This window comes from Anabrus simplex, chromosome 1, assembly GCF_040414725.1.
Source record: "Anabrus simplex isolate iqAnaSimp1 chromosome 1, ASM4041472v1, whole genome shotgun sequence".
NCBI lineage: Eukaryota > Metazoa > Arthropoda > Insecta > Orthoptera > Tettigoniidae > Anabrus > Anabrus simplex.
In genome coordinates, this window is record NC_090265.1 from 766,450,045 (window position 1) to 766,464,239 (window position 14,195).

The window sequence follows — 14,195 nt, forward strand, 5'->3', positions numbered from 1 at the left end:
GAGTTGTTCATAGGCATTCCCTTGCTGTTTCTACTACAGCATCCCTGTATGCCACCCATTCACTTTCTATATCCTGAACCTGCTTACTGTCTACTGTTCGAAACTTCTCACTAATCATATCCATGTACTTCTGTCTAATTTCCTCGTCCTGGAGATTTTCTACCCTTATTCGTTTGCAGACAGATTTCGTTTTCTCTACCCTAGGCCTAGAGATACTTAGTTCACTACAGATCAGATAATGGTCTGTATCATCGAAAAATCCCCGAAAAACTCGTACATTCCTAAAAGATTTCCTGAATTCAAAGTCTGTTAAGATATAGTCTATTATGGATCTGGTACCCCTAGCCTCCCATGTGTAGCGGTGAATAGCCTTATGCTTGAGGAATGTATTCGTAACAGCTAAACCCATACTAGCACAGAAGTCCAGCAAACGCTTCCCATTCCCATTAGCTTCCATATCTTCCCCACATTTACCAATCACCCTTTCGTATCCTTCAGTTCTATTCCCAACTCTCGCATTGAAATCGCCCATTAGCACTATTCTATCCTTGCTGTTGACCCTGACCACGATGTCACTCAATGCTTCATAAAACTTGTCAACTTCATCCTCATCTGCACCCTCACATGGTGAATACACGGACACAATTCTTGTCCTAATTCCTCCCACTGACAAATCTACCCACATCATTCGCTCACTTACGTGCCTAACAGAAACTATGTTGCGTGCAATGGTATTCCTGATAAAGAGCCCTACCCCAGACTCTGCCCTTCCCTTTCTAACACCCGTCAAGTACACTTTATAATCTCCTATCTCTTCCTCCTTATCTCCCCTTACCCGAATATCACTTACTCCTAGCACATCCAGATTCATCCTCTTTGCTGACTCAGCAAGTTCTACCTTCTTTCTTCCATAAGCCCCATTAATATTGATAGCTCCCCATCGAATTCCATTTCGTTTGCCAAGTTGTTTCCAAGGAGTCCCTCGCCTGTCAAATGGGAGTGGGACTCCATTACTCCCATAGGTCCGAGGCTTGCTTAAAGTGTTCTGAGCTCAGTAAATTCATGAAGCAGGATGCTGCCCTACTTGCACATAGTCCAAGTGAGGATCTCTCCTCTAACGGGTTATGGACCACCGGTGAATTGTGTAGTCCTAGCCGCCTGAGCACAAGGAGGGCCACGACTCAGAATATGTCCGAGATGCCCACTCCCATTCCATAGCAACTGGTATCCCGACTCTCAGGACCACTTACTAGGCCACTCAGCCGTTGCCCCTGGTTCACGAACTAGGACGTGACTAGAGTAACCAACAAACATGAACCACTTCTGAAACATTAAAAAAAAAAAAAAAAAAAAAAAGGTTTCCAGCAAGGAAGTGCACTGTTGCTATTATTGTTTATTATATTGATGGATGAAATTACGAAACATGTAGAACAGAGTATCAGTAGTGATGAAGTGAATGCTTTGGTATTTGCAGATGATGTGGTGATTTGGGAAAAGGGAGAAAAGGAAGTACAAAGAAGACTGGGCATTTGGTATAAAAATCTGAAGGAGTTTGGAATGGTAATTAGTAAAAAGATAACTGTAGACATGCACTGTGGAAAAGAGAACAAGAGAAGCCAAATGAACATAGACTGAGAACGGTTACAGAATGTAGAACAGTTTACATATCTGGGTAACATTATTAATGGAAGTAGTGAAATCAACTCTGAAATTAATGACAGACTAACAAAAGGTACAACATTTTACCATCAAGTCAGAGAGCTTTTATGGGATGACAAAGTACCCTAGAGGATGAAATTAACATTATATAAACAGTATTTCATACCAATTGTAACTTACGGACTAGAAACGCTGGTAACTAATAAGAGAAAAGATAGTAAGATCCAAGCAGTAGAAATGAAATGTTTAAGAACATCGGTTCAAAAGACAAGAAGATATAGAATTCAAAATATTAAAATCAGAGAAGAGCTAAATATAGAACCGTTAGTACAGAAGATACAGAAGGCAAGACTGAGATGGTTCAGACATGTAAAATGAATGGGAAAGAAACAGGTAGCAAGAAGGGAATTGGAAAGAGAAGTTAAGGGAAAGAGACCAGTTGGAAGACCGAGAAGAAGGTGGATGGATCAGATTTGGAAGGATATTGGAGAAGGTGGATTGGATGTGGCCTAAGTAATGGAGGAGCAAATGTGGAAGGACATAAAAGAGCGGAGGAGGCTTCTTAACCACACCCAGAAGACTGGAGTGGGACATTGATGATGATGATGATGACAATGATGAGTAAATTTATAAATCCAATATATGGGGTCCATTTTGCTCTAGTGTGTTAATTTGGGCTAGTCAGTTGGTAAATAGCACACCTACCAGAACACATGACTAGTGCATACCATGAGACCACTACTTAGACTATTTGAAGCTACAGTACCAGCAGTGACAATGCACTGTGAGAGACTGTCGAATGATAGCCTGACAAACTTCAGCTTTTGCAAAAGAGACTTTACGGTATGCGCTAGTCATGCATCTTGGTAGGTGTGCTATTTACCAACTGATAGCCCAAAATAACACACTGGGGTCAGGAGTGAGTCGGTTTGAAAATTTATAATGTCCGATAACGGACCCATTATATTCGTATTGTAATGTTTATATTAAAAAAAGGAAGGTGTATCAGGGAATGGTAAATATTCGAAGAGTGCCGTTTCTATAAACGGCGCATTTCCACTTTAACCCTCTTGGAGCCAAGAGCCGATCTGGTCGGCCGCTCCCCATCAGCTGGAAGAGGCCAGAGCTCCACCTCCACTCTACTGCTGTAAAGTGCCAGGCCGTTTTCAATGGAAATACATGTATTTTAAAATTCGCATATACCTACCGGTGTATAGCAAATACCGGCATGAAATTTTCTACATATCGACTACGTAGAATAAGAAGCTGGTTTGGAGTGATATAAAGAGTCAAAGACGTTTCATTGTTGATTTATAGTTGTCGATAACGTTTATTTTTAGGAAGAGAAAACACAGTATTAAAATAATTCTGAATTATTAAATAAGTAAAAAATAGTAGTTGATATTATAGTTTATTATTTCAGAAAAAATAGTTTCTCATTTTCGGTTGTGGTATATATTAGAAAAATAATTTTACAGTACAACAGAATTTACGAAATTAAGAAATGTATGGCACTAAAGCCGTGATTTGCTTTGACCTACTATGTGACCGCTGCTCAGTTCGGTACCTGCAGTTTACGAGGTGAATCATGGTCAGTGAGACGGATCCTCTCAGTAATTATTCTTGGTTTTCTAGACCGGGGTTGCCCTCCCACCCTCAGATATCTCCTAAATTGCAATCACTTAGGGTCATAGATTGAGTGAACCTCGAAGCAACCCTCAGGACCAGGCGAAAATTCTTGACCTGGGCGGGAATCGAACCCTTGACCTCCGGGTGAGAGGCAGGCACGCTACACTTGGCCCGCAGAGACCAGCATTTAGGTAATGAAAGAGGACTACATGTGACTATAAGGTTTATCAGAGAGTAAGTGAAAATTAAATTGAAGTATGATATGGGCGGAGAATCACACGGTAGGGCATGTATAGGTCCAAGAAGTTCCTTGAAGGAGATAGGAGGTTGAGGAATGTTGTCGGGTTCATTGGGACAAATTTCCACAAAATGTTCTCCAGAGACATCATCATCATTCGTTATCACTAGTTTCATCTACCACCATATTCAGAGTAGCTTTAGTGCTGTTAGACAAAATTAAACGTCTCTTCTTAAGCTGCGGTGATTCCGCGGACGTGTCCGGTATAATTTCGTCGCTACTGTCTGAACTAAATTCACTATCCCTATCCAATAAATCATCCTCGTTAACTTCGCACTGTTCCAAATACTGCATTAATTTATTGTCATCAATACCTGCTGAAAAAGTATCACGTGAACAACATGCCATTTTTGTGTCACAAATCCACTCACTGCAAGGAGCAATCACTTACTGACCGGTTAGCAGTATTTGTAAACACAGGAAACAACTCTTGTGAAAGATCTAACACCCTCTTAGAACTGCCAAAGCGAGGCCAGGCACACAATAACGTGTAGCCCCTTTACTACAGGTTGTAACAAAAGTATGCACGTCACTACAGGTTGCCTCAAAATTATGTATATCACAGAATTTTAAGCCAGCCGATGTAATCGGCTCTGGCAACTTCCGACTGGATTGTTAAAGGCCGACCAGATCGGCTCTGGCAATTCAAAGGGCGAGTGCTCGCACTACCGCCTGGCACCAAGAGAGTTAAAGAGGTTGTGGTAACACCCTCGATTCTCGAGATCTTTGCTTCCTGCATGATAAAGCATTATGTTTTAAGGTAAATTGATCACAACAGCTCATGTGCGTTGGCAGCATTGACTTCTTCAGGACTTCTTCAAGAGACACTTTTATACAATTAAAACAAACAACATTCACCTTGGAAGGAACAAATGAAGAGAACATCCTTGTAAAATATAGAACTGTGATAAAGGGAAATTATTTTTCAAAAACTTTTTATTAGTAGACGAGCAGAATATCATATATCATAGGAAAAAATTGCCGGAAACAAAAACATTTTCAGATGTTTTTGCAAAAGATATCATGGATATATTTTATCAAATGACAGGAAGAACTGATAAATTATTTTTATTTTTGTTTATACGTTGTAGAATAGCCATTGAAAGCTATAATGAGAGGAACTTACTTATCCTGCACTCGTTACAAATAATAATCTGAGAAAATAAGACGAGATTAATAACTTGAGAAGGTTGAGAATATGCATTCTTGATATTAATATTATTGATTTTATTATTGACATTATCATTGATAATGATGTTGACATTGATTTTCATTATGAATATTCAAGATGTTTGACATTATTACTATTTAATACGATAGATGAGAACGTTCAGCGATTTTTTATTACACCAATATTTCTAATTTATGATTACAACGTTTTCTTTTCTCAAGGCAAAGACTTGATTTTAACCATGGATAATATTATTTACGCTATGTTGATTTTTTTAAAATGAGAATGCGACGGATGTAAATGAGTATGTTATGAATAAACTAGAAGTTAAGAATTTAAATTAATTCAGTTGCTATTTCATTTCATTATCATAGGAGATTATTTTAAGTAGAATTACTGCAAGATGGTGAATGGATTAACTTAAGTATTGAGTTATTAATATTCTTAATTACATTTAAGCGGAAATGAATAGACTGACGAACTAGAGAGGAGGATATATGGGAGCTCAGTTGATCCCACGTAAAATAAAAAAAAATTCTTTTACATAATACTATCCCCTGAGAGGTATTGTGCAGCGGATTAGAAACTTATTTGACTTCAATAACGAAATGTGAAATGGAGATTATCGTCATAATCAAAAGATATGCTGACGAAAGAACATTTATTTTCTTTTACGGTTAAAGAAGATAGATCAAGCTGCAGATACATATTAAAATATAATGCATGGTTGCAAATTTGTAAACGCCCATTGGTTCAACTTCAATAAAAGAAGCAGCCGGTGCATTTAATTGATCGTACAACGTGACACGTTAAATATCGGCAAATTCAATTAAATGCGCGACGTAATACTATACAGGAAACATAAATAAAGACTGGGTAGCAATTAGAGATGGAATGAAAGAGGCTGCAAAGCAAGCAGTTGGCATAAGAGAAGGATGAAGGAACAGAAAAGAGTGGGTAACAATGGAAATGTTGGAGAACATGGAAGAAAGAAGAAAGTGGAAAACAGTTAAAACACAAGAAGGCAAAAAGCAATACAGAAAGCTAAATAATGAGTTAAGAAGAGAAACTGGCAGAGCTAGAGAAAAGTGGTTAATTGAGAAATGTGAGGAAATTGAGAGTTTGGAAAGAGTAGGGAAATATGAACAGATGTATCAAGAAGCAAAGAGGATGCCATTTAAAGGGAAAAGTTGTAGGACAGGAGGAACAAATGAAGGAAGTGATGGAATAATCTCTGATCCAAATGAGACTTTAAAACAATGGAAAGGGTATGTAGAGTCTTTGTATGCGACTGAAGATAGGCCACTAGACATCCAAATAGAAGAAGAAAGTAATGTGCCTGAAGATGAAAAGGTTTGCTCTATACTTGAGGATGAATTGTACTTGCTATTAGAGAAATGAGACGAGGAAAAGCATGTGGAATTGATGACCTACCAATAGAAATTGTAAGAGGATTAGGAAATAAGGGTATGCAAATTTTAACATCACTATGTAACACAATATATGAGACAGGCCAGTGGCCTGAAGATTTCTAACCACAGAGATGGTCCCTATAGCAAAGAAGAGAGATGCATGTAAGTTTGAATTTCACAGGACCATAAGTCTGATTTCCCATGCAGCAAAAGTACTATTGAGAGTCCTGAATCGAAGATTGTGTCAAAAATTAGATGAATCGATTAAGGAAGAGCAGTATGGATTTAGGAAGGAAAAAGGTACAAGAAATGCTATTGGGTTACTAAGAACTATTGGATAAAGATACATTGAAAAAGGAAGACTGGTAAATGTGACTTTTATTGTCCTGGAAAAGGCTTTTGACAGGGTTCAATGAAAGATATTGATGGCCATACTGAAGAAGAATGGAGTAGACTGAAAAGAAAGAAGGCTAATTAAGAACCTTTATTTAAACCAAACTGTCCAAATCAGAATAGGACATGATCTGTCAGAAGGCAGCAGAATTGGCAGAGGGGTTAGGCAGGGCTGTTGTCTTTCTCCAACGCTGTTTAATATATACCTGGAGGAATTAATTGCAAATTGCTTTCAAGGGAAACAAGGTGTGGCAGTTGGAGGAAAATAAATTGAATGCATTCAATTTGCAGATGACATGGCAGTTCTAGCAGAAACTGAGAAAATTATGAATGCTATGTTGGAAAAATTGAACAGATCCTGTAAGAAGTTAGGCATGAAAATTAATAGGAAAAAGACTAAGGCAATGATGATGGGGTCAAAGAAGGTTTCAGCAGCTAAAATAATACTTTCGGGGGAGGAGATTGAACAAGTGTCTGAATTCAAATATTTGGGAAGCATAATAAGTGTTCTTTATTGCTTGGACGAAGTGAAGACTAGAATTGCAATGGCCAAGGAAGCATTTATGAAACAAAGGACACTGTTGAGTGGGCCTCTAAATAAGGACCTTAAGAAGAGGTCAGTGAAGTGCTTTGTGTGGAGTGAGGCGCTTTATGGGGCTGAGACTTGGACGTTGAGAAAAGAGTAAGAAAGAAGACTAGAAGCATTTGAAATGTGGGTCTGGCAGAAGATGGAGAAAATCAGCAGGCAGGAAAATGTAAGGAATGAGGAAGATTAAAAAGAGTGGGTGAATGAAGGATAACGATATTGGAATCCATTCTAAGGCGAAAGAAAAATTGGTTAGGCCACTGCTTGTGACAAAATTGTTTAATAACCGAAGCATTGGAAGGGAAGATATAAGGGAAACTGAAGAGAGGAAGGAAGATACTCTATATCAGTTAGTGTTACAGGCAAGGTATTGGAAGACAAAGAGTAGGTCTGAAGACAGAGCAGTATTGAGAATTCATGCTAAGACTTGCCGATAGGCAGACCACCAGTGATGATGATGAGATGATGAATTTTTTTTTAAGCGAATGGCCTCCGGAGAGGCCTGGTGCAGGTCTTTTTCTAGTAGATGCCCTATTACGTGACCTGCATGTCTGTGAAGATGAGGGCCCTACCTAGGATGATTTCTAATGTTGAATACGCCACACACACCCAGCCCCCGAACCATTGGAATTAACCAATTAAGGTTAAAATCCCCAACCCGGCCGGGAATCGAACCCGGGACCCTCTGAACTGAAGGCCAGTATGCTGACCATTCAGCCAATGAGTCGGACAATGATGATGATGATGAATGTGTTTAAGTGGATTTGTTTGTGTATATTCAACTCCTAGGTAAAGTTTATGATCAGTCCTGTTTATTATATGTTTGTTCATCATCATCATCATCATCCATCAGCTCATGGGTGGGTGAATGAATGCTCTTCACTTCCTGGTGTCCAGGTAGACACCTTCATTTTCAAAATGTCGCTATTCCAAACGTCATCCTTGTATGCCTTGTTTGATCTGGTCGAACAATCTCTTCCTTGGCCAACCTCTTTGTCTCTTGCCTTTTACATCTTTCAAACCACATTCTGGCTGTTCTCTGTGTGCCCATTTGTTTGGCTGGCGAAACCATCTTATCGCCTCATTGAGAGGGAATGCTTTACCCAGTGGACAGAGGTGATTCAGATGTGAGCAAAAGAATGTAATTTGCCTTTGATAGTGTGGTAATGGAGAAGAGGCATTTCACATTTTGTACAGAATGAAAGTGAGGTTCTTGTATTTGCCTGGGCTGATTCACAATGGAATGAAAACTAGGGTAATCGTTGTCTCGGGAACTTTGAGCAGAAGAACCGGGAACAACAGTTCAAAAATTCATGTAGCACAAGTCACAGGTTAATAGGATGATTAGTTTGTGAGAAAGAGGACGAATACCTTCGTGTGTTTTGTCGTCCATTGCTTGGCCACGCAAACCATGTTATGCATTCACTCTCGCTTTGCTCAGTTCAGTCCGGTGTAGTGCTGTTATCGTCTGATTTATTACCATATAATTACTTCTCTTCCATTCAAACTGCACCATTCCATCCTTCTGTGCCACGCAATATCGCATTTCATAGTGACAGTGAGTAGTAAGAGGTTTCAAGGCATTGTAATAATTATAGCAGTTCTCATCAGATGATGTCAACATCCATATCAGTGAACAGATGGCAATTTATACTATCAATCTACATAGGAAAACATCTTGTAATGAAATATACATCTTCTAGAATGCAGCAGAAATTTAAGCCTACATGTTCTCAACCGGAAAGAGGGCAGACTATTTCAAACACTTTAGAAAGGAAAAAAGAAATGCTGATTTGGGTTGATTCATACATGCAAGGAAGGCAGAGATCTTCATCTTCAAAGATGTACCATTTCCACCTCTACACTTTAAAACTTTACAAGTTAGAGAAAAATGAAGTTACGCCTACAGGGGTCTATACTACGCATGGAGGTCAGGATCGTGTGAAGAACAGGAGGTCTATATGAGGTACGAAGATAGGCATCATGGGGTTAATCAACAGTAGTTTCAACGCAAACCCCCTTGAGTGAATTTTCCACGTGCACTTGATGTCATATTTTCCCATTTCTTATCTTGTCCCTCCTTGTTTTCTGCATCACTAAGAACTTCATTACCACTGCTCATATCTCTTTTGGTAGGTTTGCAAGTTTCTGTATTGTATGTGATAACTGGCACAAAGAAGCTCTTTTGACTTTATGTGCGTTTTCCGTGTGTAACCGGTGTTTATATTCATTTTTGAAAAAGAATTCTTTCCTTGCACAGATTGTGATTCCACGGGGTCCTACCAAAGCAAAAGGTCTGCTACTTTCCTGTATACGTGATAAAGATCCGTGTGTGTTCCTCGAGCCTAAGATATTATATCGAGGATCCGAGGAGCAGGTCCCAGTGGGTGACTATACCTTACCTCTGGGGCAAGCTGATATTCTTCGAAAAGGTAGGTAACTTACAAGTTATCATATACTTCCCATGCTCGTAGGATGCAGTGTTATCTTGTTGTTACATGCCAAAATCAGTACTGCCGTGCTATGAGGACTGACTGCTGAGACACAGTGTGCTACGTGTTCTGCTAATAAAATGGAACCTCATTTGTATGTTTGTGAAGGGGAACCATAAAATAATGAATGGAACTTTAATATTAAACTACTGTAATGAATTTTAACTTTTCATGTATGTATAAAAAATAAATTGTACACAGTGAAACCTTGTTAGCACGTTCCTCATTAAGACGTTTTCTCGCTTAGCCTGTTGTAAATCCGAAGTCCCGATTCACGTCATATTAAACCTGTATTAAATCACGTCACAGTCTGGCTCCATGGCTAAATGGTTAGCGTGCTGGCCTTTGATCACAGTGGTCCTGGGTTTGATTTCTGGCAGAGTCAGGAATTTTAACCATAATTGGTTAATTCCTCTGGCATGGGGGTTGCGTGTATGCATCATCTTCATCATCGTTACATTCTCATCATGAAGCACAGGTCGCCTATGGGAATCAAATCAAAAGACCTGCATCTGGTGAACCGAACTTGTCCTCGGACACTCCCGCCACCAAAAGCCATACACCATTTCATTTCTTCGCATTACAAATTTTTACTATTACTGCTAAATATGATCATGTTTTTCCTAACCATGAAAATGTACCTTTTGTCATCCTTTGTGAAAGGAACGTGATTTTCAACACAGATAAGAGCCCTCACCATAGAAGGCAGGTTGGGGAAAGTTGTGCAAAAACGGGAAATGACCTTGAATTCCTGAAGATTACCGGGATAAATTTTACCTTCGTGGAGCAAGGAACGTTCAATTTTGCTTGTTGGTTTTCAGTTATAATGATGAATAACTCAGTAAGCCTATTTGTATGCAGGCTTGCAAAGGAACTGATAAAAGGACCAAACAAGAAGCACACTAAAGAACTGTTGAAACTCAGCTGAGAAAATATAAGGTGGGTAGTAGGACTGTTGACAGGACACTGCCATCTGAAAAAACACCTACATAGAATTAGAGTAATAAGAGACAACATATGTAGGAAATGCAGTGAAGCAGAGGAATCAGCTGAACACATATTTCTCAAATGTGAGGCGCTGGGCAGAATCAGACTTCATTCTAGGACTACCAGGTGAAGAGAAAGAATCCAAGAAGACCCAATAAGAACAACCTGCAGCTTTGTGAAGGGAGCAGGTATAACTAGGTGGGAATGAAGGAAAAACATGGTAGCAAAAGATCTTTGAGGTAGATGCTAATTAGGAACTAATATTAAAGAACCCAAGGAAAAAATAAGGAGAAGAAGAAGCCTATTTGTGCTTGTATTTCACATTCGATTCAGAAGTTAGAAATTAATTCTGAGTTGAGTGATACAGTAGGGAATATTTGTCGCGTGATAGCCTACCTACGGATTAGGAACGTAATCATGTGAAGTTGATTAGTATAATGCTTATTTGTCTTGTGGTAGCCCAGTTATGGATACTGAAAAGTTTGAGAAATCGCTTATTATAATACTGAAGACAAAATTAAAACCCAGGAAGTGGACAGGCATCCTCATCTTTCACTGGTCAATCGAAGCAAATGGAATGTTGTCGAATTCAAGATGGCGATCCAAGTCATTCTCTCCACTTCTCTTACATATGGCCGAGTTTAACCAGAAAAAGATAAAATGCTTATTAACACGCTAGTCTGAAATATAAGGCTTCAGCTAACATTTGTTTTAGAAAGAGTGTGATCTGCAATAAAACGTTGATACTTTTAAGGGGTCCACTGCATATGTTTCCATATTTGTTGTTTGGTTTTTACACACCTTTAATACACTTATTATTTGATAAGCCCTAGTGGAAAAGGTTATCATATTTGTTCTGTTGTCGTTCTTCGTGCCTTTTATTGCTCTCATCTCATCTCTAGAAATGGTAGATGGCCTATATTTTTCACTGTACCCGTATATACACGACATAAAATGCACACATTTAGTAAAAAACACATCAAGTGTTTACATATTCGTGTTCGATAGTTTTTATTTGTGCACTCAAATAGTACACTTTCTCGCTTAACCCAATCGCTTTCGTTGTCCTCTGCAGAAATGTTTTAACAAGGTTTTACAGTTCTTGGCATTACTAACAACTAACTTAGATGAAGCTAAAACACAGATATCAGAACTTCAAAACATTGCGACTGAAATTGGCCTTAAGTATCATTTGAAAAGACAGAACCCATGTTCCAAAAACCAACATCAATTAAAAGAAATAAGCATAAATGGTAATAAAATCAAAATTGTCACCCAGTTCAAATGCCTCAAAGAAGTAATAACAAACAACCTAAAAGAAAAAGCTAGATCCAAATACTAGGTGAATCAGATATAACAAATACAATGAGAAGACGACTTCCACTTAATCAATACTTATTATATTAAATTAAAACTACAGGACTGGTTTCGACCTTTTCAGGTCATCTTCAGCTGGTCACACAATCACATATATCATGCAACCTAAAACATTACTAGATCTAACAAAGAATGTCATACGACGATAACGTGTCAAAATATTCTTATGATTGGGAGCAATCGTCGAATTGGAAACTTGGTATACACTGTCTTTTCATAAATAACATACCTAAAAACAGGTTTATAGAAGTTTGGATTGTTCATAGGCATAGTTTTTCTGAAACTAGGTGCTAGCTTTGTAAAACATGTATGGTAACACAGAAAGAGCATGTGCATTGGTCACAATTTGTTAGTCTTATGGAATGTTGGGCTTGTTTCCTAAACCTTCAGTTGTACACTGTGATAGAATCTTGTTGCCCAATATTGACTTGCCTTAATTTTATAAACTAATTAGATCTGTCCTTAAAGTCTTGATAAATAGACATTATTATGAACACTTAATGTTAACTGTAGAGATAAAACGTGTTAAAATTCAATGACAATTTAAAATGTCAGGTTCTCAAGTATGAGTTTTGTGTCACCATATATATACAGAACATAAAAACACATATCAATTCTGAAAACCAATATATGGGATTGTGTAAACTCAGTTGAGACTTGAGCGGAGAATGTAGATTTCTAAAGCTTGCACACAAAATCCGTGCTGTTTGTGTTAGAAGGTAAGTAGTAACGTCCTGTGTTGAACTATACTATGTAGCATTTGGCTAGAGTAGAGGCTCCTTCCCTTTGCAGTTGTGTATGGGTGCAACAATTATCTATGAAAGATAAAAGTGAAAGGTGAGTAATTCTATTTTAGTAATTGGGAATGCCTATTAGTCGTGTGGAATGAATGTGAATATATGTACTCACTGCTGTTGTTCATTTGACGTTGTGTGTAGCTTGGGAGCACGTTGTGCACTGCTCCTTGTTCGTCTTGGGCTACTGTTAGTTGCTGTGAGGGTTAGGGGGAGAGGGGCAGGGGGAGTAGCTGTTGAGGGGATATGGGTGGAGCTGGGCATGTGTTTAAGTGGTTCTTTGACGCGTGTCAGGTTTCGTTTGTGGACTCTTTGGAGATAAGCTTTTTTTAAAGAAGAGATGGCTGTGTTAAAGATGATGTTTATTTTATCTGTAATTTCATTTAGATTAGAATTAGTGTTGGCATATTGATATAAAATAATGTAAAATTCCTTTGTTATATTGAGCAAGGGGCCCTTGGGGTTTATACTTAGGATCTGCATGTCATTTTCAATGCTTCTGAAATTATGTTTGTAGTCTTCGATGTGTTGACCTATGGAAGAAAAGTGATTATGTTTTATGGCATTGAAGTGCTCTTTGTAGCGGGTTAAAAATTTCTACCAGTACGTCTGATGTAGGTGGCTTCGCAGTTATTGCATTTCATATAGTACACTCCTGAATGGCTATATTTATTATTATTGTTGATCAATTTGGTGTTGTGTAGAATGTTGGCATTATTATGTGTTAGTTATATATTCTATATTCAGGTTGTGTTTTTTAAATACGTTGGTTATGGGGTGTATATATGTGTATTATTGAAGGTGAAGAGTACGTAGTCTTTCTTGGATTTATCTGTTAATGTTAACTTTGATTTAGGCTGATGCTTTATTCTGTGGATAATTTTGTTAATCATTTCTTTTTATTTCAACTATGTTTGGCTATTTCATAATTTAGGTGTAGTTCTTTGTTTAATTCTTCTTTTGTTAGCGGTATGTTAAATGCTTGTATATCATGCTGTAATATGCTGCTTTTTTTGTGTGCATTGGTGTGGATAGGATCTATTTTGATTGTGTTAAAGATGTGTGTATGTTTTCTGTATATTTTGTAATTTAGGTGACTTTCATGTTTAGTTATGGATATGTCGAAGTAGTTTAAGGGGTGGTTGTTTTCTGTTTCTGTAGTGAACTTTATGTGTGGATCTATTGTATTTAGCTGGTCTAGTATGTTGGTTTCATTGGTAAATCTATTGTCAGTAATGATGAAAACGTCATCAACAAATCTGCACCAGAAAACTATATTGTCTATTTTACTGATAAATTGGTGCTCTAGATGGTCTATGTAGATCTCGGCTAATATGCCTGATGCTTTTCAGAATTGACATGTGTTTTTATGTTTCGTATATATATGGTGACACAAA

The 14,195-nt window shown here is 38.1% G+C and overlaps 1 protein-coding gene across 1 annotated transcript in view; it reads left to right on the plus strand.

Annotated features, from left to right (window-relative positions):
- The window catches only part of BckdhB (Branched chain keto acid dehydrogenase E1 subunit beta), a 309,243-nt gene that overhangs the window by 91,811 nt on the left and 203,237 nt on the right, over positions 1-14,195 (plus strand). Inside the window, exon 5 of the mRNA XM_067146689.2 lies at positions 9,409-9,580. Coding sequence (XP_067002790.2) covers positions 9,409-9,580 — 172 coding nt within the window. The remainder of the gene's footprint in view (positions 1-9,408; positions 9,581-14,195) is intronic.